At 38.3% G+C, this 27,310-nt stretch overlaps 2 protein-coding genes across 4 annotated transcripts in view; one reads left to right on the forward strand and one right to left on the reverse strand.

Annotated features, from left to right (window-relative positions):
• The window catches only part of afap1l2 (actin filament associated protein 1-like 2), a 246,254-nt gene extending 229,802 nt beyond the window's left edge, over positions 1–16,452 (forward strand). For both annotated transcript variants that reach the window (XM_039775882.1, XM_039775894.1), the window contains 4 exons: positions 7,356–7,520; positions 7,733–7,926; positions 8,917–9,063; positions 14,564–16,452. In XM_039775882.1, coding sequence (XP_039631816.1) covers positions 7,356–7,520; positions 7,733–7,926; positions 8,917–9,063; positions 14,564–14,590 — 533 coding nt within the window. In that variant the 3' untranslated portion in view covers positions 14,591–16,452. The remainder of the gene's footprint in view (positions 1–7,355; positions 7,521–7,732; positions 7,927–8,916; positions 9,064–14,563) is intronic.
• A 2,582-nt stretch (positions 16,453–19,034) lies between these two features.
• The window catches only part of vwa2 (von Willebrand factor A domain containing 2), a 126,374-nt gene continuing 118,098 nt past the window's right edge, over positions 19,035–27,310 (reverse strand). For both annotated transcript variants that reach the window (XM_039775912.1, XM_039775905.1), the window contains exons 12-14: positions 22,673–23,224; positions 20,744–20,866; positions 19,035–20,202 (exon numbers count right to left, since the gene is read on the reverse strand). In XM_039775912.1, the coding sequence (XP_039631846.1) occupies positions 20,060–20,202; positions 20,744–20,866; positions 22,673–23,224 (818 nt within the window). In that variant the 3' untranslated portion in view covers positions 19,035–20,059. The remainder of the gene's footprint in view (positions 20,203–20,743; positions 20,867–22,672; positions 23,225–27,310) is intronic.

Here is a 27,310-nt window from a genome sequence, read left to right on the forward strand (position 1 = left end):
ACCTCCTTGGACTTGTACTCCACACATCGTGCTATATAACCTAACATTCTGTTAGCCTTCTTAATGGCTTCTGAACACTGTTGGGAAGTTGATAGCTTAGAGTCCACTATGACTCCTAAATCCTTCTCATAAGGTGTACTCTCGATTTTCCGACCGCCCATTGTGTAACATTTTTACTTCCTATGTGTAATACTTTACATTTACTGACATTAAATTTCATCTGCCACAAATCTGCCCAAGCCTGTTTGATAGCAAAGTCCCTCTGTAATGATTTAACAAATTCCAAATTATCTGCTAATCCACCTATCTTGGTATCATCTTCAAACTTAACCAGCTTGTTACTTATATTCCTATCTAAATCATTTATACATATTAAAAATACCAGCGGCCCCACCACTGACCCCTGTGAAACACCACTCTTAACATCGGCCAGTTCTTATTGACTGTCCATTCTCAGTCTTTTACTATTGTGCCTTAATAAACAGACACGTCATGAACAACACACACAGGTGTAAATGAAGTTAGATGGTGAGCTGCTGGCTTCTTTGTCTTTGGGTAGCTGGCTAAGAAAAGAAGAAGCTGTTAAAACAGAGGATGTAGCAGTGTGGGGCTAAAAGAAGACATTAAGTGTTGGGAATCCTGACAATGGTGTAAGCTAAAGTGAAGCACAAAACCGCCTTGTGACCATTAAGAAGTCCCGAGGCAGTAGCTGACTTCTAGTTAAGAAACTGGGCAGGGAATGAAAACCTGCAGCCACAGATGCACCCCCACCAAGGAGGACTAAACTAAAGGACCACCACTTTGATTAAAACAAATTTAAGTTGCAGGTGACACGTTTGAATTTTCAGCCATCTGATGATACATAGCAGATTATTTCAAAATCAAACCGCTAAGCAGAAGGTTATGAGGAGTCCTCTTAAAAATTCTTGGATGGGAACCATTGGACAACAATTGTTAGTTGATCTCATCTAGCAAAGGGGCACTCATAAACCAGGGAATTACAACACAGCCTTTGGGTTTTGAATTAGGAAACCATGTGGTGACCGTGTTTACTGCTTTGCCTGTGAATTTAGACATTTTTAGTAGAACATCCATTCATCCATCCATCCATTCTCTTCCGCTTATCCGAGGTCGGGTCACGGGGGCAGCAGCTTAAGCAGAGAGGCCCAGACTTCCCTCTGCCCGGCCACTTCTTCCAGCTCTTCCGGGAGAATCCCAAGGCGTTCCCAGGCCAGCCGGAGACATAGTCCCTCCAGTGTGTCCTGGGTCTTCCCCGGGGCCTCCTCCCGGTTGGACGTGCCCGGAACACCTCACCAGGGAGGCGTCCAGGAGGCATCCTGATCAGATGCCCAAGCCACCTCATCTGACTCCTCTCGATGCGGAGGAGCAGCGGCTCTACTCTGAGCCCCTCCCGGATGACTGAGCTTCTCACCCTATCTTTAAGGGAAAGCCCAGACACCCTGCGGAGGAAACTCATTTCAGCCGCTTGTATTCGCGATCTCGTTCTTTCGGTCACTACCCATAGCTCATGACCAGAGGTGAGGGTAGGAGCGTAGATCGACTGGTAAATTGAGAGCTTTGCCTTACGGCTCAGCTCCTTTTTCACCACGACAGACCGATGCAGAGCCCGCATCACTGCGGATGCCGCACCGATCCGCCTGTCGATCTCACGCTCCATTCTTCCCTCACTCGTGAACAAGACCCCGAGATACTTGAACTCCTCCACTTGGGGCAGGATCTCTCCTCCAACCCTGAGAGGGCACTCCACCCTTTTCCGGCTGAAAACAATTACCGATATATCTGACCCTGCTACTAAATCAGCTACTTAAAATAATCATCCACTGCTCTTAACATATTTTGTGCCCCCTGCACTCATGCTTTAGAGTTAGGTTAGGGTTTTGAGGTGGGTATTTGCTTGGTATGCTTACCTAAGGGTGAAGATAACATGCTCAGATACTCCTCAACCTACATGGTGTTCTGCAGGTGTACTCATCAGACACAAGGCAGGGACCAAGCCGGAATGGGGGATTGGTTGGGGGCACTGCTCATTCACACAGGCCAATTTCAACCTTCTTCTTCATCTCCATGGGGTCGATGTGCTTACTTAACCTTCTCCATACAGCTCAGTCCTGCACCTCCTCCTCAGTCAGACCCTTTTCCTTCAGATCTTCTTTTAGTTTATTATTCCATCTCTGCATTGACCTCCCTTGTTTTCTCTTCCCCTGTACCTCCAATCCTATCACTCTTTTGCAGACATATCCATTTATCCATTGTCTGTCCTCAACACATGTCCATACTACTTTTTTTAGATATACTTTTCTCAGCTGTACTTTCTTAGATATCACTCCCACTTTTGTTGTACCTCTGATTGTCTCATTTCTTATTCTGTCCGTCTCTTCTAAAATATCCATCTCAACATACTCATTTGTGTCACATGTAACTTTTTCTCCTGCACTCCCTTTGCTGCTCATGTCTCAGCTCCATTCATCATTGCCTGTCTTACGACCGTCTTAAACACCTTACCTTTATCATTTGCCTTAATTCTTCGATCACACAATACTCCTGATACCTTCTTCCAACTGTTCCATCTACACTTTACTCTGTGCTTATCTCTGCATATGATTTTCCATCTTGGACTACCACTGATGCTAGATATTTAAATGTATACATTCTCATCAGTAGCTCTCCCGGTAAGGTTAACTTCTGAATTCTGATCATCAATAAACTTCATATATACCATCTTCTTTCTATTTATCTTCAGTCCTCTTTCTTCTTCTCCATTTTTCCAAAATCCTCCCCTTTCCCTTCCTCTTTTCTGGTGCTACACAACATAACCCCATCAGCAAAAAGCCTACACTAGGGGGATTGGTCTGTTATCCCATCACTCAACACATCCATATCCAGATCAAAGAGGTAAGGACTTCAAGAACCAACCACGCATATCTCTGGGATGTGTGACGAAAGCTTGAATACCTGCAGACTCGAGTAGACACAAGAAATTCAAGCAAACTCAATGCAGACAAAGACAAGATGTGGAGTGACTGCTAAATGCTGCACCACTCTGCCTCCCTCAAAATCTTAACACTTCAGGTGGAAACGTGCCACCTACCTACTGAGCCAGACCTGTGCTTTTATTATTCGGATCACAGTGTTTGTGTTTTGGGAAATCTTTAGAGCTATCAGTAACAATATTGGCATCACGAGATGCAAAATGGAGATTCCACTTCATGCTTTTGTAATTTTCAAAATCCATGTGACATCCTGTATGAAATGGAAAAAAAGAGCATAAAAACAAATGTATTAAAACTGTTACTTGCATTTTGGGAACAAGGGCAAGTTTTAGTTTAGCTTGGTCATTAAATTTGAAAACATGAAGTGGCACAATTTAAAGTTAAGATATAAATAATGACAGAAGAGTGAAAGAAAGTGCCAACAAAGCATGTGCTCCTTTGGTTTGTATCTTCATCTGGATTTTTGTGTTTTTCCTGTGGTTACACTAGTTATCCCCATTTCTTTGAGTTCATTTACAGTCATATGAAAACGTTTGGGAACCCCTCTCAGCCTGCATAATAATTTACTCTAGTTTCAACAAAAAAGATAACATTGTTATGTCTTTCATTTCTTAGGAACATCTGAGTACTGGAGTGTTTTCCGAACAAAGATTTTTAGTGAAGCAGTATTTAGTTGTATGAAATGAAATCAAATGTGAAAAACTGGCTGTGCAAAAATTTGAGTACCCTTGAAATTTTGCTGATTTGAGTGCATGTAACTGCTCAATACTCATTACCTGCAACACCAAATTGGTTGGATTAGCTTGTTAAGCCTTGAACTTCATAGACAGGTGTGTCCAATCATGACAAAAGGTATTTAAGGTGGTCAATTGCAAGTTGTGCTTCACTTTGACTCCCCTCTGGAGAGTGACAGTATGGGATCCTCAAAGCAACTCTCAAAAGATCTGAAAACAAAGATTGTTCAGTTCAGGTTTAGGGGAAGGCTACAAAAAGCTATCTCAGAGATTTAAACTGTCAGTTTCGACTGTAAGGAATGGAATCAGGAAATGGAAGGTCACAGGCACAGTTGCTGTTAAACCCAGCAGGTCTGGCAGGCCAAGAAAAATACAAGAGTGGCATATGCGCAGGATTGTGAGACTGGTTACAGACAACCCACAGATCACCTCCAAAGACCTGCAAGAACATCTTGCTGCAGATGATGTATTTGTACATCGTTCTACAATTCAGCACAATTTGTACAAAGAACATCTGTATGGCAGGGTGATGAGAAAGAAGCCCTTTCTGCACTCACGGCACAAACCGAGTCGCTTGTTGTATGCAAATACTCATTTAGACAAGCAAGATTCATTTTGGAACAAAGTGCTTTGGACTGATGAGACAAAAATTGAGTTATTTGGTCATAACAAAAAGCATTTTGCATGGCGGAAGAAGAACAACACATTCCAAGAAAAATACCTGTTACCTACTGTCAAATTTGGTGGAGGTTCCATCATGCTGTGTGGCTGTGTGGCTAGTTCAGGGACTGGGGCCCTTGTTAAAGTCGAGGGTCAGATGAATTCAACCAAATATCAACAAAGTCTTCAGGATAATGTTCAAGCATCAGTCACAAAGTTGAAGTTACGCAGAGGCTGGATATCCCAACAAGACAATGACCCAAAACACAGATCGAAACCTACAAAGGCATTCATGCAGAGGGAGAAGTACAATATTCTGGAATGGCCGTCACAGTCCCCTGACTTGAATATCATCGAAAATCTATGGGATGATTTGAAGCAGGCTGTCCATGTTCGGCAGCCATCAAATTTAACTGAACTGGAGAGATTTTGTATGGAAGAATGGTCAAAAACACCTCCATCCAGAATCCAGACACTCAGCAAAGGTTATAGGAGGCGTCTAGAGGCTGTTATATTTATAATACGAGGCTCAATTAAGTACTGATGTAATATCTCTGTTGGAGTGCCCAAATTTATGCACCTAATTTTGTTATAATGCATATTGCATATTTTCTGTTAATCCAATAAACTTAATGTCACTGCTGAAATACTGCAGTTTCCATAAGGCATGTCATATATTAAAAGGAAGTTGCTACTTTGAAAACTCAGCCAATGATAAACAAAAATCCAAAGAATTAAGAGGGGTTCCCAAACTTTTTCATATGACTGTATACTGTTATTATATTGCTGGAGGTTAGGGGTTCAGTGTGGTGCTGAGGTGTCACCAGTTGCACCCGGCTGGTTTGCCATTTAATCAGTGGATGTCCCTAACCTCCTCCTGCCTTGTTGTTGATGCCACAGGTCCCTGTTGCTAGCCATGAGAACCAACACAATTTCATATGCCAGAGTGTTACCATTGCAGTGTATGCCCCCAATCCCCCCAAGAGTCGCAGTACAAAGAAAGTGAGGAGGACAGATGACCACCGATGCCTTCCTGGTGGCCCCTCACCATTACAACAAAAGTGTGATAGTTAAACCCCTCAAACAGAAAACAAGAAAACATTTAACTTTGGTTTGGTGAAGACCCGTTTTGAATTTTGGTTAACACTTTGGCTGTGGGATTAGGAAAATGAAAGACAGTGCCTTATCTGATTTAGTTATAAATTCAATGTGAAGATCAGAATTGAAGTTTGGAGCATCGCTGTGGTTGTTTTGGCTTGTCTTCTTTAGAATGGCCACTCAAACACCTCAAAAGTGCATTTGAACAAAATATATATGCATACTTAACATAAAGCCATACCATATAATTTTCTAAGCCCACTTAATCCTAAATAGGGTCACGGGGTGGGCTGAGACTTTCCCAGTTAAAATTAGGCATAATGCAGGAACAGACCCGGGGCAGGGTGCCAGTCTAACCTAGATTGAACACTCACACCCACACTCACACACATTCACACCCTCATTCACACGCACTCGGGTCGATCTAGCATTACCAGTCCACCCAACCTGCAAGTCCTTGGACTTTGCACAGCACCTCGAAAAAACCCACGCATAGATGGGGAAAAATATGCAAACTCCACGCAGAGAGGACCTGAGACATGAACCCTGGCTTCGGTACTGCGAGGCAGCAGCACTACTACTGCATCACCCTTAGCGTAAAGCACTGATGTAAATAAATTAAGCAAACAAAACTTGACAGGCTTGGCCCGAGAGCCATTTTGTTAGGCCCTCTAGAATTGTGTCAATGAGAGGCGAAGCACCCACCACTGAGCCTCTTCGTCAGTCTTTCTCCCCTTCACTATAGCATTTTAGTAAGGGGTGGGAGAATTCAGGCACCACGTTGTGTTTCCCAGGCAGCCAGGAGTGCAGCACAGAACTCTGGGCCCTATACATGAGCAGTCTTTGTGGGCCCCTTCCTCTCAATCTATGTCTGTCACACATCCTTTTCATTCCAGGCTTCGAGGCTCCCCCACCCAGTGAGCCCTTGGTAAACATTACCCTTTGTACCCCCACTATGACGCCCATGAGGCAGCACACAGTTGCCTACCCACTTGCACTGTCTAAGAACAAATGTAGCAATTTTTGAGCTCAGACAGCACAATTTGCCTAGAGAATGAGTGCACCATGCCAGGGAAAAATGTTATCACTTATCACATTTAATCACATATCAGAACAACATTTCTTGGCTAAAAGTACCTCTTCTAAAAGAGCACTGCAAGTCACCCGTGGTTTCACATAGCACACTGGTAGTAGAGGAACAGACAAGTATTACAGCCAGAACTACGGCGGTGTAAGTAGGGGTCTTGTTGACTTTGTTTCATCGGTTTGTTGCCCCTCAGTAAATGCACTAGCCATTCAATGAACATTTAAACAGATGCTTGATTACACTAAGGTATAATGCAGTTTTAATAGTTTGTTCATTAAACTAAACCTTAGAATCTGTAGATTCTGAGAAGCATTTTTTTTAACAACCTTACCTAATCCAACCTAAGAAATGACAGCGTTTTTAAGATAATACTTAATATTTACTCATACTTCATATTTTTACTCATATTACTAATGTTCCATAGAATAATTAATCAACAAAATACTACGCTGTTCCACAATCTTTTGTAAGGCCACATACCATTCTGTGTGGTCAAATTTGATTGTAAATGATTCAATGCAAGGTATGCTGTATATGTACACGTGCATATGGTTACTGCTGTTGTCTGAGATGTAAACCATACTGCAGTATACTTTTAAATTCACACAGGACAGTCCCATGTCAGATGCTGCTTTCAATCCTGGCAACCCAGAGCAGGAAAACGCATGAAGAAGAGTACATATGTCCTATCAGCATTCACCTTTAAAATGGAACTTGAACCCAAACAAACCCTAATGTATGTGTTTACGATCTGTCCGTTTCTAGCACCTATTGAGTCAAAACTGGGCAAGAGCAGAGCAGAAGCAGACACCCGACGTTTCTCCGAAGAAAAAGTAAGACTTGAGAGAGAGAAGGACCAACTCCGTAATATGCTGGCACAACTGAGGAAGCAGAGGCGTGAAATAAAAGACAGCATTGCAGCATCGAAAGGTACTGAGGCCTTACTGGTCTGCTTTAGGTATGCTAATGTCTTCTGGAACAAGTTCTCGAGGCCTTTGCTTGGTTTTCTTCAGTAGACAAACTGTATGTTAAATCGCTTTGGTTTTGTAATCTTGCTTAAAAATGGTAATTCATCATTTAAAGAAAAAAAAAAAGATATATACATACAGTAATCCATTTTTTTTCTTTTCTTTTAAATACAGAAAGCCCAGATCTGGCAATTCTAGAAGAGAAGCTGCGAGAAATTGATGAGGAGTGCAAGCAGATGGAGAGCCAGAGAGTTGACCTTGAACTTGAGCTGGTGGAAGTAAAAGGAAATTTAAGGAAAGCAGAGTCAGGCCCTGTAACTCTGGGCACCGCAGTTGACAGTGTTCTGCTCGAGTCCACCAGCTTAAGCGTAAGTCTAATCAGCTTACTGCTGCCCCCGTTTTGAGTCGGGGTGTTTATGCACATTTGGAGCTATGAGGCAGCAGTACTAACCACTTTGTAACAAATAACACCTACAAAGGGTGACCTGATACACTGCTACACCTAAAAAGGTCGAGGGAAAAGGACTGAAAAAAGTCCAACACCCTCACAAGTACTATCATTACTTATTCCCACTCTTCTATAAATCATCTACAAATCATTCTACAATCCTCCGATAAAAGAACAAGAAAACTAAAGTTTAAACTGCTGCAATAAGATATTAAAGAACAAAATGATCTCCACACATACCACAAATCCATTAACATAAATCAGCAGTAAACCTACAGAAAAAGACAAATGTTCAAACAAATCAAGAAAAACAGTCCAGCTTTGAAATGAATTTAGTTATGCTAACTTGTTATGTCTGGTCATCACCAAGTCTTTCCCATTTCTTTTTCTTTGACACCACTTCCTTTCTGACTCTGTTGTTCCTCCGGAAATTGGAGCAGTAAGTGTCGCCACCAATGTCTTACCATAGTCACAAACATTAACGTACATCGCAGTACACTGCTTAGCTGGCATTGACAAGTTGCAAGGACAGTTGACCAAGAAAGCATTTTGAACCTCCTTTTTCACCCACAATGGATTTTGGGTGATATGTCATTCTGAATACAAAAGCAATGATTATAAACAATAAGCCAAACCATATCTGTTAGGAATCATTTGTTGTGATTTACATATTTTAAGTGACATGCATAAGCCCAAGCCAGTGTTTGAGCCTAAAGAATGCAAATGGCTCCCGAGTTTGTGAAACTGTTATCACCTTTAACTGCTTAAGTGATTCTTTTTCATGCCAGTGACCCAAGATCATCTATGTGAGAGCAGACGTTTCCATTCTGGACTAGGAATAGTGAGGATGAGTTCCTTGGTCTTGTTATCCAAGTGATTTTTATATTTCCTAACTCTTTATTTCTCTAAGGTGAGGACAGCATTATCTACATCACCTCAGCCAGCAGTGGCTTCAAGCAATGGTGAAACAGGACCTGTAAACTCTGCTTCAGCACTTAAGAACAGGCCACTGTCCATCATGGTGTCTGCTAAAGGGAACGTCTTACAAAAAGCAAAGGTAAGACTCCTGTGAGAGGAGTTGCTGGTATGGGTGGGCGATGTCGCTTTAAAATATTATCAGGGCGTTTTAGTTTTTAGTTTTAAGCAGTATTAAATTAAAAGTGTTTGGTCAAAATAATCATTTGTAGTTGCTGCTCTGGCTGTTACGGTACTCACTGGGCCTCGTAGTCCGACTGTCTGACTGCGGAGGAGGCAGGCTGTGGTGACAATCAGACTGACTGATCTTCATTGTCTACAGAAATAACAATTCACAAAACCCACCATTTATTTTCACAATAACTGTTTCCTCAACCCATTTCCAATAAAAATAAGGATATATTAAAAACAACATTAGGCAAATACATAAACAAAACTGTGGTAGATCCTACTTAACAAGACATACATCAGCTTATAGTGTGTATGTAACTATACAGCCTGAAACTTCACCGGCTACAGGGACAAAGAGGAGCCACGAGAGAAGGTGAGGTTTTTTTTTTAAACAAAACACATGGACTTGGTTGGGATGTTCTTTTAGAAACCATGAAAAACCTTGACTTCTTAACGCCATTACCTCTAAGTGTTTGACTATTCTACAGTGTTGCTTACTTAAGCTGCAGTTTTGATATGATGGCTACCCAAAGATGAAGCTTATGAGCAACCACAGGGTTCGAATTTCATTTATGTTGGCTATACCCCCAATATAACAACAAGACAGGAACACTTTAAAGCCTGGGGAAAATTTCAGTGTACAGTTTATACAAAATGAAATGGAATACATCAGTGGTTCCCAAACTCTGTCCTGGGGACCCCACTGTGGCTGCAGGGTTTTGTTCCACCCAGATTCACAATCAGTGATAACTATCGAAAACAACTGATCTCATTTAATTAGCCAGTCTTTTTCACTCTTCTCTTAGTCTGCATTCAGAAAAAACACAACAGTATGGTTTTTTCGTTTATAAGACATTCAGAATTTTTTTTTTTGTTTCTAAAGCTATAAATGCTTAACTCTCTTTTGTTGTTTTCCTATTATTCTCCCCTTTTACTGTGCAGTTTGCTCCTTTCATTTAACCCTAATAGTGACAATTAACAACCAGCAAAGCAGACACCCAGGATGATGAACACAGCAATGACTTCGGTGTCAGACCCACTAATCAGTAAATAATCAATTAAATAACCAGAACGAATATTAGGTTGAAAATACTGTTAACGATTTAAAAAAACTACATATTCCCCATATAACTGCTTATTGCATTTTAATAAAAATGTACCTAACTTAGTTTGTCATTTCTACATTGACTCCAAAACACAGAAACAGGGAAATAATAATTCAATTCAATAGGCTAAGAGTCCAATGAAAAATGGAAGTTGGTTGGAACAAAAACCTGCAGCCACAGTGGACTCCTGAGTTTGGGACTGACTGGAATACGTGATTTACTTGACCATATGCACATCCTTGTACTAACTTTACTCACTGGCATTTTCTGTCCAGTAACTAAAATATAATACTGCTGAAAAGCAACACCAATAAAGAATTCAAACATTATTATTTTTATAGCAGTGACACACACATTTGTGAATAAAAACTGTTTAAAGCTGCTTTTGTTACAATATACTTTTCAAATCAGATTTGTCAGAAAATCTCTTGGGCAGTTTTGTGACATTTGCTGTTGTGAGATTTGTGCTTGCATCACTATATGATGGAGATCTTAGCTGGTTAACGCTGAACTAATGAGTGATATTTAATGGAGAAGTCAAATTCAGATGTGTAGACAAATCATAAATTTCCTCTCAGAGGCTGCACTGATGGGCAGGGACACACAGACATTTATTGGTGAATCAGCACTCAGCGTGTGCCTCTAAACCAATGAAAGTATTGCTTTTTCAATCAATCTTACGAAAATTTTAAATAGTTGTAAGTTTGCCGTTTTTCTTGTAGAATTCCAAAAAAGGAAAAAAAAATATTGGGTTGTTTGAAGCTTCAAGGTTTAATATTTTCACTGGCCTGTGTTTGCTCCTTTTAGGTGCAGTGCACCCTCAAGTGCTCTAAGAGAATATGCTGCAGTCACGGCATTAATGATTGCTTCTGTCTCAGTGCAAGTGCATACAACAATTTTTGGAAGCTTGCAATGCTTTCTTTAACAAAGCAGATGTACAATCCATTGATCTGCATATATATACTAGCTGTGTAAGTCCATGCTGTAAAAAGCCCAGGCTCCTAGAACCTATTGAAATCATCAGAAAAAAAATGCAGAGTCGATGTTTTCGTTTTGCGGATGTGCTCGCACCCCTTGTCTACCAGCAGCTAAGTGAGTTTCTTGTTCATCTTTCCTCGGCGGTTTCACTTTGGAGATGGAGTTGCTTTCTTTCAGCTTCCTGCTGTAGCCTTGCACTTTTTTCTTGTTAACTTGGGGCCACCTTGCCAGCTCTTTGAGCTTCATGCTGTAGCCTCGCACTTCCAGGCCAAACAGTCAGACACACACACTTCCACAGGTAGATGTTTATATATAAGATATATATATATACAGTGGTGTGAAAAACTATTTGCCCCCTTCCTGATTTCTTATTCTTTTGCATGTTTGTCACACAAAATGTTTCTGATCATCAAACACATTTAACCATTAGTCAAATATAAAACAAGTAAACACAAAATGCAGTTTTTAAATGATGGTTTTTATTATTTAGGGAGAAAAAAAATCCAAACTTACATGGCCCTGTGTGAAAAAGTAATTGCCCCCTGAACCTAATAACTGGTTGGGCCACCCTTAGCAGCAATAACTGCAATCAAGCGTTTGATAACTTGCAATGAGTCTTTTCAGCGCTCTGGAGGAATTTTGGCCCACTCATCTTTGCAGAATTGTTGTAATTCAGCTTTATTTGAGGGTTTTCTAGCATGAACCGCCTTTTTAAGGTCATGCCATAGCATCTCAATTGGATTCAGGTCAGGACTTTGACTAGGCCACTCCAAAGTCTTCATTTTGTTTTTCTTCAGCCATTCAGAGGTGGATTTGCTGGTGTGTTTTGGGTCATTGTCCTGTTGCAGCACCCAAGATCGCTTCAGCTTGAGTTGACGAACAGATGGCCGGACATTCTCCTTCAGGATTTTTGGTAGACAGTAGAATTCATGGTTCCATCTATCACAGCAAGCCTTCCAGGTCCTGAAGCAGCAAAACAACCCCAGACCATCACACTACCACCACCATATTTTACTGTTGGTATGATGTTCTTTTTCTGAAATGCTGTGTTCCTTTTACGCCAGATGTAACGGGACATTTGCCTTCCAAAAAGTTCAACTTTTGTCTCATCAGTCCACAAGGTATTTTCCCAAAAGTCTTGGCAATCATTGAGATGTTTCTTAGCAAAATTGAGACGAGCCCTAATGTTCTTTTTGTTTAACAGTGGTTTGCGTCTTGGAAATCTGCCATGCAGGCCGTTTTTGCCCAGTCTCTTTCTTATGGTGGAGTCGTGAACACTGACCTTAATTGAGGCAAGTGAGGCCTGCAGTTCTTTAGACGTTGTCCTGGGGTCTTTTGTGACCTCTCGGATGAGTCGTCTCTGCGCTCTTGGGGTAATTTTGGTCGGCCGGCCACTCCTGGGAAGGTTCACCACTGTTCCATGTTTTTGCCATTTGTGGATAATGGCTCTCACTGTGGTTCGCTGGAGCCCCAAAGCTTTAGAAATGGCTTTATAACCTTTACCAGACTGATAGATCTCAATAACTTCTCTTCTCATTTGTTCCTGAATTTCTTTGGATCTTAGCATGATGTCTAGCTTTTGAGGTGTTTTTGGTCTACTTCTCTGTGTCAGGCAGCTCCTATTGAAGTGATTTCTTGATTGAAACAAGTGTGGCAGTAATCAGGCCTGGGGGTGGCTACGGAAATTAAACTCAGGTGTGATACACCACAGTTAGGTTCTTTTTGAACAAGGGGGCAATTACTTATTCACACAGGGCCATGTAGGTTTGGATTTTTTTTCTCCCTAAATAATAAAAACCATCATTTAAAAACTGCATTTTGTGTTTACTTGTGTTATATTTGACTAGTGGTTAAATGTGTTTGATGATCAGAAACATTTTGTGTGACAAACATGCAAAAGAATAAGAAATCAGGAAGGGGGCAAATAGTTTTTCACACCACTGTATATGTTTTATTGCATTGTAAAGTTGTTTTAGGTAAGCTACAGGAGTAACTTCATATCAGGTATCAGCTGCCAGGGACGAAGGACTGCTATTACACAGAAACTTTCTTTAATAAGTCAAGATAACACAGAAAATTGTATTAGAAACGTAAACCAAGAACATGTCAAGGCATACACCTTCCTATATAAACAGGTTCACACTGATTCATGAGTGTGAATGTAAGCAGTTGCTTACCAAGTTGTCCTTTGGTATTGTGCAGATGGCATGATGCCACTTCACCCATTCCTGGATATTATTTATTTCAGTTAGTTCAACAAAATGGGAAAACATCCTTGCCAGTGTGAGTCAGTGTGAGCAGAGAAAATACAGTTGAACCAAGGCAAAAAATATGACGTGGAAGTGTGAGATTATAGCTCCTTATCTTTGAATGTTCCCAGTGTTCATCCCTTTGTACTCTTTGGTCTTCACGGTAACTTCTAGTCCAGAAGTCATTGTTCTTTGCCTTCCAATTCAAAGCCCTGAACTTACTGGTAGAAGGTGGCTGTTTAAATCCTATACGGGACACTTTCAGACCACTACACAAACATTGTGGGTAGGAGGCGGGGGTGGAATGGTCAAAAAATTCATATCACAGAATTATTATAAGTTTTAAAGGTTTTGGTACATACTGGTACAATGCATTTGTATATATTTTTCTGACTGACACAGGCGTTTTAATAAATTACAAAACTATTACTGATTAATTCTTATCTATAGACGTGCTTGTTAATGATCTGCTACTCAAACTGAGTCAACAGCAGGTATTCACCTCTCTGCTCTGAACCAATGAAAGGGCAGCCTCATTCATTTTGGCATGGCTTCCTCAGTCCTCTCTTCCTGTTTCAAATCTCTGGTTCTAAACATTCATACACTTTCAAACGCATGTAATCTAATGTCACCACAAAGCATGAACTGCACATCGCTCGGCTCCCTTATGGCACATAATTCACATACAAGTCCGTACACAAAGCCACTACCCTTAAGACACTAAGACCAGCATACAAATCAAATTTTCTGTTTCTTTTCACTTGTACTAGTTTACATGTTTTGAGAGAGTGGGTTTGCAAGGTTTTCATTAATTTGTAGTACACCTTTAAAAACATTTTTCTTGAAATCCATATCACCAGCTGAATTTTTTACAATATTCCGGACCAACTTGTTTATCGCCTACTCCTAACTGTAGAGCTAACACACAATAAAAGCATAAAAAGAAAGTGTCTGAACAGCTGGGGCATCCTCATTTAGTGCCACGGAGGGTTTTGTGACTTTAGAATCTAATCAATGAAACCTAATTGGATTTAAATACCTAAGTAACACTTCTTTTTTTCTTTTCTACATTTCACAGGAATGGGAAAAGAAGGCTGCCAGTTAGACACTGGTATTTTTGTATTACAGACGTTTTTTAACCTCATAACCAAGTCTACCCAAAAACAGTACTGAAGACAACAGCGTCTTCCCAGCAGCAGGTGTTTTATTATTATTAGTGTTAAACTACAATGCAGTGCATCCTAACAGGAGGAACACAAGAATCATGTGCAGTATGGGCCAGTCTACACAGACGTTTTACTGGTTTGCTCTTCTGGACGAGAACACCAACAAGGTTTCATAAAGGATCTGGGAAACTCCACTTCTGACAACATTTTATATACCAAGTGTGTATGGAGGGATGAAACTAAGTGAAGAGAGCACCACAAGGCGCTGTACAGGTAGGCTAGCACCTGAACGATAAGACATTTGTCTAGGTTTACCTCCATTTCCTGGGCCTGGTACCAAGTACAAACACAATTCCATATTTCGTCTCTACCTGACATGTTTGCCTGCCTAGATTGACCTTGGACAGCATGCTATGTCAGACTTCAAAAGCGTGGAGGTAATACAACAGTAATGACGAGAACTGTGACAATGAAGATCTGAGCTGTATGATCACCATTACACTCAAAGTAAAACTGATCCATCAGCCTTCACACGGTAGTTAGTTCTTCAAAATCTATAAGAGAGATAAGACATCTGCTGTTAAACCTTTCTGACATACCTGTAAAAAAAAAAAAACAACAAACAAGGAAATATTATTGAAAGAGTAGAAAAATGACAAAAATTGTACATTACATTGTAAAATTAGGTCTACTCACATTAACAATCATTTATAGGGAATTACCACGCAAAAGAACCAAGAACATGGAAAATAAAGTCTACTTGTGTTGTCCTTAACGTAAAAGTGTGAAAAGCGTGGCTGACTTGTGTAGCACATCAAGGTTGTCAGATAATAAAGAATACAATACAGTATTCTCTGCTAAAAACTACCACTGAATGTACATTTTTTATCGATTAACCATTTTTACTTCCAGTTTAAAAAAAAAAAAAAATTTATTTGTATAGTTTTTTAACTTAATGTATAAAAAGTAAACATGAGGTTCACAATTGTTACACATGAGACACAAACAACCATTAAATGGCCATCACTGTGACATATGCAAGACGCAGACTTAGTAGTATTTTATTTAAATAGAAATGAACCGGCCAATCAATGCCATAATGTGCTCTCAGATATCAGCGCCTGTGACTACTGTGGAGCCGAGCCGAGTGCTTTGTCCTTCGTCTGAGTATGTGACACAAGCTCAACGCTTAATGTATGTTGCCTCACAGCCATATAATAAGTGCCCACCTGGCGCTGGTGTCAGGTGGTATGTACAGCCAAGCAAGTCAAATGGTCAAGTACCATCTAATTCTAAAAGTGGTACTTCTTCCACCAACAGTGAAAACAGCAACATCAGTATAGTATGGAGGTGAGGGAGCAGATCCATGGAAATGCTGTGTAAGTTCTACAGAAAGGTTGATTGAAGCTTACCCACTTTAAGAAAGAAAGCAAATCAATAAAAATAGGAAACAGAAAGTGCTTTATCCAGAAATCTGTCATATATTTACCACACTTGTTTCAAATCCAAATGTTACGACAACAGTTGGACTCTATTATGATGTTAAAAATTCTGGGACAGAAAATTAGGACACCAAGTTTTTAAAGAATAATACATTTTCATTGTGCTTTCCTTAAAAGTGGTGAGATATGAAAAAAGAGAAAGCTACTGGAACTGCTTGTATGTACTGTGTGATGTATACAGTATGACTCTGTAAATACATATCAGCCAAACAATAAACATATATAGAGATGATGTGGGCATACGGTAGTATATACCATAGACAATGGTGAAACTCAAATAAACATATCAATACTTTAAACCAGGTGGTGTTGTGTTTTATTTTTAAACATTTTAATAGCCAGATGGTAAAGAAATTGAGGAATTGTCTATGAATTTGGAGTATCCCATTAAACATGGTGAAATTAGGATGATTTGTATTAATTTGAGTTGCAAAACTACAAAAAAAATACCTTAGAGTCACTGGAGTTCCTTAGTTTTTAATATCTCTTTTCAGTGTAATAAAAGCTGGATTATTATTATTATTGTTCAGTAAGCACACTATTGTGATAACTTTCCATATACCACTAGTATGTAGTCTTGTCTTAACTAACTTTCTGGCCACTTTACAATGGAAACAAGTTGAAAACTGGGAAAAACAAATTTATTCAGTAAGGAACTACTTAGGGCTTTCTCAATTTACACACTTCACATTGGTGCTAATCACAAGACCATTAAACTCTCTAAGTACCTTACCAACCTGTTTATTTCCTAGTATTAGGAGGTCTGTTGGTTTATATTTCATTTTCCTTTAAGAGGTCAAATGTGTTGCACTAAAATATTGCCCTGCATCAATTGCCTTTAGAATATAAGAATCTTCTTAACTTAGTTGGATTTTTGACATTTAATTTTGGTTTGTGCCGCCTTAACCCAATGTCGTACTACACAACTTCTAGTTGTTGGGTATGCCAGACTGGCCAACTTTAGTTAAGGATCTTGTTTCCAGACCATGTCAGTTTATATGACTGAAAATCACTGAGCATATCATATTTAGGGACTGCCTACCAAACTTCTAATGCGTATCCCATCTTGTAACAGTCAATATTGATGGAGCCAGTGCTATACAATGGGTTAATAGCTAACGGCAAGTTCAGCCTTAATCTCATGCTGGTTTTTCTCTTTTCTATTCTGAGGCAAGGTGGAAAACTGTTCTGTGGACAGACAAATCGAAATTTGACATTCACTATGGAATGGTCAGCTTCCACATCTGGAAAAGCACCATCACTGCTGAAAGGTATATACAGGTTTTAGAGAAATGTATGCCCCCATCCAGACGATGTCTTGTTCAGGGAAGGCCTTGCATATTTCAGCAAGACAACGCTAAACCACATACTACAACTATTAGAACTGCATGGTTTCATAGTACAAGAGTCTGGGTGCTGAACTGGCCTGCCTACAGTCCTGAACTTTTACTAATTGAAAACATGAAATGAAAAATATGATGAAGATGACCCAGGACTGTTGAGCAGTAAAAAGCACAGGGTGCCAGTGATGGACCTGCCAATTCTGGTATTCTATGGCAAATGCCAATCGAGCTTTACGGTGCCGGTCAGTGAGCACAGGGTCCACTAGAGGACGTCGGGCCCTCAGGCCACCCTCATGAAGTCTGTTTCTGATTGTTTGGTCAGAGACATTCACACCAGTGGCCTGCTGGAGGTCATTTTGTAGGGCTCTGGCAGAGCTCATCCTGTTCCTCCATGCCCAAAGGAGCAACCCATACTGCTGATGGGTTAAGGACCTTCAACGGCCATTTCCAGCTCTTCTAGAGTAACTGCCGGTCTCCTGGAATTTCCTCCATGCCCGTGAGACTGTGCTGGGAGACACAGGAAACCTTCTGGCAAAGGCACGTATTGATGTGCCATCTAGGAGAAGTTGGACTACCTGTGCAACCTCTGTAAGATCCAGGTATCGCCTCATGTTATCTGACTGTAGCCAAATCCAAAACTCGTGAAAAAACAGAAAACATGAGGAGGGAAAAAATGTCAGTGGCCTCCACCTGTTAAACCATTCCTGTTTTGGGGGTTATCTCATTGTTGCCCCTCTAAAGCAACTGTTAATTTCATTAAAACTAAAGCAGCTGAAACTGATTAACAACCCCCTCTGCTACTTAACTGACTAGATCTACATCCCAGAAGTTTCATTGATGTGATGCTAGACTCTGATTAAAATGTGTTCCTTTCATTTTTTTGAACAATATAAAACACACATTACTTACAAACATGCAATACAAGGTCAACATCCCCACAAAAAGAAAAACAGGAAAATAGAAAAGCCTATTAGCAGGTTTATAAAAACATTTTGAATGCAAATATTAATTTAAAAATTTAAGCTTAAATAACTTGACTGAAAAAATAAGTCTTCTGTCAAATGTACATCATACGCGTTACATATAATAGTCTATTGAGATTAATTTACCACCAGAAGTACACCTCTGTAGTCTTAACTCCAGCCACTACATTTTACCTGCATTCAGGAACCTGAAAGGAAAAAAGAAATTGCAGAATACCAAAATAAAACTTCACAGCAATGAAGGTGTGTACATAATTAATATCTATAAACTTTACAATTTATGGTAATTGCTTTACTGAAGCGAGACTTCTTTATAATAGCCTTCATTGTGCTACTTTCCAGTTAGTTTATAAAAGTTCACATTTTTTATAAGACAATAGAACCTTAACAAATAATTTTCCATGGTCTGTTATTTCTCTTGTATTATTTTATTTTAATAGCTTCAAAAATACCTGGATATTGGAACGAGTCTAATGTAATTCATTTAGTTTTTCTTGCATAGAGAGTAAGGTCTACTGTCAATCAGTGAAATGTATTTAAGCTGGACCCAGAGAATCAGAGTAACAAAACTAATATATTTTAAAATATTGCATTCTCAGTGACAAACTAGGTACACCAGGATCAACACATGCTTGATATACAGAATATCTTGTCTACAACAAAGCTTAAAATGTAATTGCATTAAAAAATCCTTGAAAACAGGAAATACATTTATTACAAACAATAACTTGGGATATGAAATTTAACAGCAAATGAATAAAAACAAAATGATTTATTAAATAAGAATTTGTTTGCTCTTACATGTTACATCTCTGTGGTCAGCAGCACACACAGGAGTGGCCAAGAGAGAGCTCTGTCACACGCTAATTAGTCATATATCAGCCTCTGCTCAAGGGGGGATTTCCCTTTTAGTTCTGGAGGCCAGAAGTCTGAAATAGTAAATTCAAGTTCCAACTTTGCCAAGAACGACATGATAGAGAGTGGAGGCATCAACCCCAAATGATTCCTTGTCAATAACCTCACAGAATATTTTATCCAATGGAATCTCTCTCTTTTTCAGAATTCAATTATTACCTCCAAAAACTACAGTAAAACACACATTTATTTTATGTATTACAATTTTAACATGGTTACACTGAAAAGCAGCTAAGTAAAAAAATATCCCACCATTTCAAAGAATCCCAATATTTACATAGTGTGATTAGAATTAAAAGAAATGTTGGCGCCTTAAATACTGAGTAGGTTTTTTTTCTCAACAGGGGAAGATTAAATAAGAAGAATGAAAAGTAAAGAGTATCCTCAACAGTATAGTCCATTGCATTAATGGCTGAATATATATATAATATTTAATACTTATTATCTCCACATATAAACAAATGTGTTAAGTGCAGATAGAAGCTTTGACAATATGTATGTTCAAAAACACATTAGCCCAAATCATATTTGCTTCCATTAAATTATTAAAATAATCCATAAAATAAGTTCCATCACCAAGAAGCTCAGGCACCATGAGGATTGTGTCCTCCAATACTAATAAGGTAAGTACCAGTTAATTTGTTCGCCTATTAAACAGTTAGGTTTTAGTACTTTACACTTCCATTTCTTTTTCTGAGTCGCACTTTCTTCAGATGATGAAGGCCACTGTGTTTCCTCTGGCGTCTACGATTTGTTAACAAGCCAGCTGGCCTTGGCAAATCTCCACGGCCAGTAGTTCTAGTGTTTCCTAAAGGAAATAAAAAAGCTATTAAGGCAACTAAATTAAAAATGTATTGAATAATTTTGATTTTCTTTATTTTTTTACATCTTCATTTTTGTATAATTTTTACCAGTAAGATGGTAGCAATGCAAATAATTCTGGGAAAACATGGCAATATTTCATATAGTGTTTTCAGAATGGCTGTATATGGTATATAAAATCATCCATGATTACATGTGTTTGAAGGGCAGGTTGAAAATCACACTCAGTAGAACTTTTGCATCCATGCTGAATTTTGTTTTTTGCTTATCAGGGTATATATTGTATACATATATTTAGGGTAAGATACAATATCTTTGGTGTAATTTTTGAATGAATCACATACAGTATATAAATATCTATAATATCTGTAACTGTAGCACTCGATTTGTGTGTGCACTATCACCAAAACATTAATAATTTTACAAGTTCATTTGTCTTGTAAAAATCATTTGATGGCCTCTGAAAAGCTAGTTACAGTTTAATAACATTGTCTGGTATTTAAAGAAAAAAATAAATGCAAACTTACTATACTCGCAGTGCGGCCCATCCCAGCCTTGACACTCACAGCGGTAGCTCCCCCTCAGCAAAATGCAGATGCCATCATTCATACATGGATTGGGTCTGCACAGATTTATTGGCCGTTTTGCTTCTAAAAAAAAATAATTGTGACAAAATTATCATTTTAATATTTAGGGCAGACTTTATTATTTATTTATTGATTTTTTACTAAAACTTCATTATGATCTTGAACTGGATTAAGAAGGTTCAATAAAGGATGGAAATATGTTAAAATTTGTCAGTAACCATCACAAAAAGAAGAAATATCACATTAAACACTAGAATCTCAAAACTCTTTGAAAGTTTAATAGGAAAACAATGCAGTTATTGCACACTGCCAGAATTAACTTTACCATAAGTAAATTAGTTATCTGGGGAAAAATATCTTTTAATAACACTGTCAAACTATAAAAAGACAGTATTTTATGGTTGCAAGTAGTATCACAAAAAATGTAAACAGCTGAACCCCAGTCAGACTGCAGCAACTGAGGCATGATAAAGTAGCATCAGCTGTTGGTACGGATTAGAACCAAATGGAAGCAGAAATGCAGCTGTCTGCTGTAATTTAGTAAGGTACTCATTTCACAGCTTTAAAGTCTTTCCAATATGAGCAGTTATGATTTAGTGGCACCTAATTCAGAAAGCAAAAAAAATCTGTGACAGATATTTATTTAATGAATTAAGTGAAAATGTTAGCAAACAGTTTTAGTGCTTTTTATCCATATTTAGTAGTTAATATGCTAGTAAGTAGAAGAACCCAGCTGACAATCATTGGCAATGGAAGAGGGCTACAGTCCTCTTCTTTTTATAAAATTTATTGTACTTTCACCACCGCAGGGTGTATGGAAATTTTAGTAACATGCACTCAAATGAACAAAGTTCTATTGTTTCAGAATAACTATATGCTCATATGGGTACACAGACCTCTGGCTAGAGAGAACATAAGATAGCAGAATAGTATTTTTGTCCAGAATTTGCTTTAATGTGCATCATTTTCCACACAGCACAAACAGAAAGGACTGGTAATAATTCCATCATATTTGCATTAAAAAATATAAGGAATGTATGCCTTGACCATTAGAGAGAACCTTTCTTTATCTGTGTTCGTCCCTTCAACTTAATTTGTAAAAAAATATTTCAGTACTTCTCAAGTAAATAATGTCAAAAATAAGTTCACTACCACTCATTAAAGCCAACATCCTCTGTAAAGAAGCATGGAAGGGAATTACTGTTTTATTCTTCCATTAAAACAGTCAGTAAACAGGAGTATATTAATATAAAAGCTATTTCTGGAAAGTACTGTTAGCACTGTTTATTTTACAAACCTGGTCACCGGAATCACTTGTGCAGGTGACAGTAGTGCCAGACAAAATAGTTTTGTGAATTTATTCAGACTGCTTGCATATCTCCACAGTGGGCACTTTAAGGGGGTGCCAGAGAATACAATTTTATTCATCCTGCAACATGCTTTTATTGACTCAATCTAATAGCATTTTTATTTTTTCTATATAACTGTTTTTATTTAATGAAAGTCCTAATTTGTAAAACAGTGAACATGACTGAGATATGTGATTAGCAGCTGTTGTAAGAATGATAAAGATGAAGATTTATTTTTTTATGCACTAACCCCGACCCTAGAGCTCATTCACAAAAACTAATGTGTGCTGTCACCAAGTCATAATGTAAATTTTAAAGATCCAGTAGTTAGTAAACTGGAACTAACATGTTGCAGTAAACATAGGCTACTTGCTGCAAGGATTAGATAAATGTGTTGAAACAAGCTGTCTGATGAGTGTCTCTTATAATATTTAATGATTTAAAGAATAGATTATAACTTTATTTTCAATCAAATATTTAACAAATATAACTAAGGAGTCAAAAATACATTATATTTTACCTTCACAAACTTTTTGAACAATGAGGTCTTCATAATACTTAAGATCTTCATAAGATGGTACTGGAATCAAGTACTTCTCAGAGCCAGCAATCTTAACCAGAGTGTCTTTCTGGGCATCTCCAATTCCAATCACAATTAGTCCAATTCCATTATTCCGAATTTTCTGCGCTGGTACTACTGCATCCTCACCCCCTGCCCCATCTGTTATTACTACTACAACTTTGTTAACTCCAGGCCTAGCCCCCTTCTGCACTGTCATCACATCATCATGAATGTGAAGAAGAGCACTTCCAGTAGATACACTGCCACCTATGTATGTCACTTGACTAATGGCTTGCAAAACACTAGAACCTGACTCATAGGTGTCTAGGGCAAAGACAGTATGTGGATGGCTACTGTATGTAACAAGTCCAATCTGAGTGACATCACGGTTTATGTCAAACTGAACAGATGTGCTTTTAACAAAGTCCCTCAGTCGAACAAAATTATCTTTTCCCACACCAGCAGATGCATCCAGTCCAAACACAAGATCCAGAGGCTGGCCAAGACACCCTGCAAGAGAAGCAGATATAAAGAATATTTCAGTACACATTACAAATAAAAAACAAATAAGTGTATATGATTTGTAGTTACTTTTTCCTTGAAATGTAACTTTACTTTTTCATCTAATTCCTTTCAAAAGTGAAAGCACACAAAGAAATTTATATACAGTATATGGAAAACAGAATCCACATCAGTCCACCAAGACCCTGCCTAGATCACATCTCCCTAAATTAATCAGCTGGACAAGCAGGACAGTGGTCCAGGATCTCATCAAAGGCTAACAGTACCCTTGAAAGAGTTACAAAATTGTATAATTATATAATTTACAATTCATAGCCAAATATTTCTGTCTGTTATATCACTGTGGCAAGAAATTGAAAAAAAAATGGAAAACATACAGCAAAACATTTAATTTTCAGTGACTCTCTACTGTCCCGCATCATGATGGTAGTTATCATGCCATGAGTTTACTTCTCATCAAACGGGGGTAAGATAATTTACTAGAATTAAAGGGAAAATGAAAATTCTAAAGGAAAGTGCAGGAGATGAATGAAATTTCTTTCTGTTTATTAAATCTGTAAAACTAAAAATAATCCAAGTCTAACTATAATGTGACTAAAGAAGAAAAGCTTAAAGGACAACTTCAGTATTTTTAAAGTCAAAAAATGTTATTTTTTTACAGTCATGGTATTTAGTAATAATAATAATTTTCCACACAGTAGTGTTTTTTTTTTTTATAAATTTTAAAAATATTTTGAATGTTCTTTCAGACTATGGTGCGCTGGCGCCCTGCACAGGGTTTGCTTCCTGCCTTGCACCCTGTGTTGGCTGGGATTGGCTCCAGCAGACCCCCGTGACCCTATAGTTAGGATATAGCGGGTTGGCTAATGGATGGATGGATGTTTTTTCAGATCACAATGGGGCTAAAGGGTACAAGGGTCCATAAGTGATAGAAAAAGACTTAAAATGTACCAGGTACATCCACTTTGAAGCAACAAAGCTTTCGATTAAAAAAACTGTCCCTTCCCTTTTTTTAAGGCATCTTTTGAAAACAGAAGGAAACTAGAAATAATTATTTTATCAGATTCTTGGAACTATTTTTCTTTACATAATAATACAATACATGTCTGCTCACACCCACTGTCGTGGGTACAGTTTAGATGTAAATAAGGAAGTTGATTAGCATGGACACAAACATGTGTCTGCAGCTGTTTTAACTTTTGATAAAATGGTTCTGAAATGTGCATATCCAGGGTGTAAACATAATTTTTTTTTAAAAAGTGTTTGCAGTTTCCAAAACAAAGTGTTTGCAGTTTCCTCCTTATGGTAACCACGATACCTTAAAGTTATAACTTGTAGGTCTGCAAGTTAGAAACGCTCATTTATCTGTGGCCAACTGCTTGCAGCTTAATAGGAAAGGAAAATGTGTTCATGATCACCTTTTACTGAAGTCAACTTCTCTTCCAAAAATATTTTTTGTGAGTAATTTCACTGCAATTGCTACTGAAGGTTGATATGTACAGCCATAGAATAATAACAATGGCAATATAATTCAAAATCAAACTGAATACTGTATAGATGAGTAGCTCTTATGTAGGATTTATGTTGCTGCTTCACAGATCTAGCATCCTGGGTTTAAATCAAGTGTCTGGTCATTGTCCATATAAATAATAATAATAATCTTCATTCGGTTACTTGGATCTCTCACACATTAATGCTAAGTAAGCATTTAACATGGCAAATAATAAGATTAATAAGCAAACTTACTCTAAGGAAAGCTGCTCATTTGGTTCTTCAGGTTTTGATTGTTTCTTCCAGATGAATTTTGGTAAATGTCTCCAATACTCTTTGATTGATTACTGCTGAAAATTTATCTTCATCAGTAACATATACTACAGCCTTGCATATAACAAAGGAAACTCATTAACTGACACATCTAAGTTTTAAGCAAAACGTCTCACTCCCTGCAATAGAGGCACTCTTCCTCGGTGGCCATTAATTCACATTTTCCATATGTGCACCACCAATTGCCATTTGTCAGTTGAAATGCCATATCTTCCAGGAGAAATATTTTGCTCAGTGACTCTCCAGTTCTGTTCTCCTGTCTGTTCTTTCTTTTTCAATCTGTTGAATCTCCTCATCATGATAATCCGGCTCATTCTAATATGGTTCAGCACTTGTGCTAAATGTACCATCATCTTCGTAATCAGACATATTGGAAATTTAAAAAGATAACTTAATTTTGTATAAATCCTTAAATAAATGTACGTGAAAGACTGTGATTCTCAAAATTAAAATAGTGTGTCCAGCATTCACAAAACAAGCTAGAGGAAACTATGCTGCTGGAGAGGTGATAGTTTGCTGGGGAAGGAGAGACAATTGGCAAGATGAGGTGCAGAGCTGGTTTTCTTTTTAAAATGTCAAATCTCACAAATAGATTGTTTTCTTTTCTTATTTCTTTCTAAAGTGACAGGGATAGAGTGCTTTGCAATATTTATGCAAACTCGAGAGGATTAATACCTGATAACATTCTTGCCTTAAAATACGGATGTGTTTCTGTGTTTGAACCAAAGTGCCAGCCCCATTGTAAGTTGCAAGAACAGACAAGGTATTTTTAAAATTTATAAGAAATGATTCCATTTAAAATAGAAATTTAAAAAATTGCATTCTATATGGGAAATGAATATATTCCATGTTTGTGAATAAATAACTTTTACTTGAAAAATACCAAATTTAGCTGTTATTTTCTTGAGCTGCTAATGGAAATCTTGTGAATGTCTGTCTTTTTACCAATCCTCCACGATTGTAACAGAATTCTAATGTAAGTCAGTGAAGAAAAAGTAAAAACTAGAAAACTCAAGTAGGCCTAATTCAGTAAATACTAGTCTCAACTTTGGACATCTAAACAACAAATATGTATAGTTTGAGTGTTATAAGTTTTAATTATTGCATAAACAAATATTTTATTGATGTGCAATAAACAAAATAACTAATTCTTTTGCACTTGTCTTGGTTTGTGAACAAACATACCTGTACAATGACATCAAATAACAAATCTTTTCGAAGTATGCACAGGGCATGCTACATTTTACATTGCATTCCACAACAGACCAGAGTTATCATCTTAACTTCACTGAAATAGCTGCTGTCTTCAGGAAATAGTCCATCAGTAAACTGTTTCAGCAAAATGGTCATGACGATCATTGACTAGCCATTGACTGACTTGGTAGATAACACCAAACACCAGTCATTGATCGATTTAATCAGACTGAGTGACTATGACCGTCTCAGTACACTGACTGATTGAATGAACGAGTATTTTCCCTAGTGGACCGGAGAAGCGTTGCAAGTTTGGTCATAAACTGCAGAAAAGAGACTCACAGTGTAGCAGTGCTACTATTAGTTAAAACTACATCTCCCAGCAGTCCCTGCAGAGGCCATTGGGGTTAAAGGTTGTCAGAGGGGTTTAAAAGGAGAGCAGGTGTCCAAGGGAAAAAAAAGTGTTTTTTGTTGTTGTAGCTTGTGTTCCGTTTACCGGTTGGACTGCCTTCTGTTGATTAAGCCGTATGTAGTCTTTGAGTCCTGGATTGTTTCGTTGTTGGGGTCTGGATCGTCTTCTGTCTACCTGTGTGCTGAGGGCTGATAGTGGATTCACTGGCTTCCCCACAAGAAAAGGAGCACTCCTGAACCATCCATCCGTCTTCACCTTTACAGTGTCTATCAGTAGGACTGTTTTTTCATTCCCTTTCAGTGTGCAGATCTCTGGACTTACTATCGTCATCATCTTTCATTGCATCCGGTGTTGTTTTTCATGGACTTTGCTGTATGGAGTTGTTTGTGTTTATATGTTTAATGTAATATCACCGTAGAGGTACAGGGGCAGTATTATTGTTTTTATTTATATTACTTAATTTCATTATATTCTTTAATTGTTGTTAGTTCCTAGTGTGCTTTATTTTGTCTGTGTTTGTGAGCGTGTGCGGGTCGGGCCAAGCCCAGGGATCTCCTCAAAAAATAAAGTGAATCTTAGTGGCACCGGACCGCTACAACAGTACAGTACACTGAACTAGTTCACCGAAAGAATCAGTTTGTGTA

This window comes from Polypterus senegalus, chromosome 1, assembly GCF_016835505.1.
Source record: "Polypterus senegalus isolate Bchr_013 chromosome 1, ASM1683550v1, whole genome shotgun sequence".
Classification (NCBI taxonomy): domain Eukaryota; kingdom Metazoa; phylum Chordata; class Cladistia; order Polypteriformes; family Polypteridae; genus Polypterus; species Polypterus senegalus.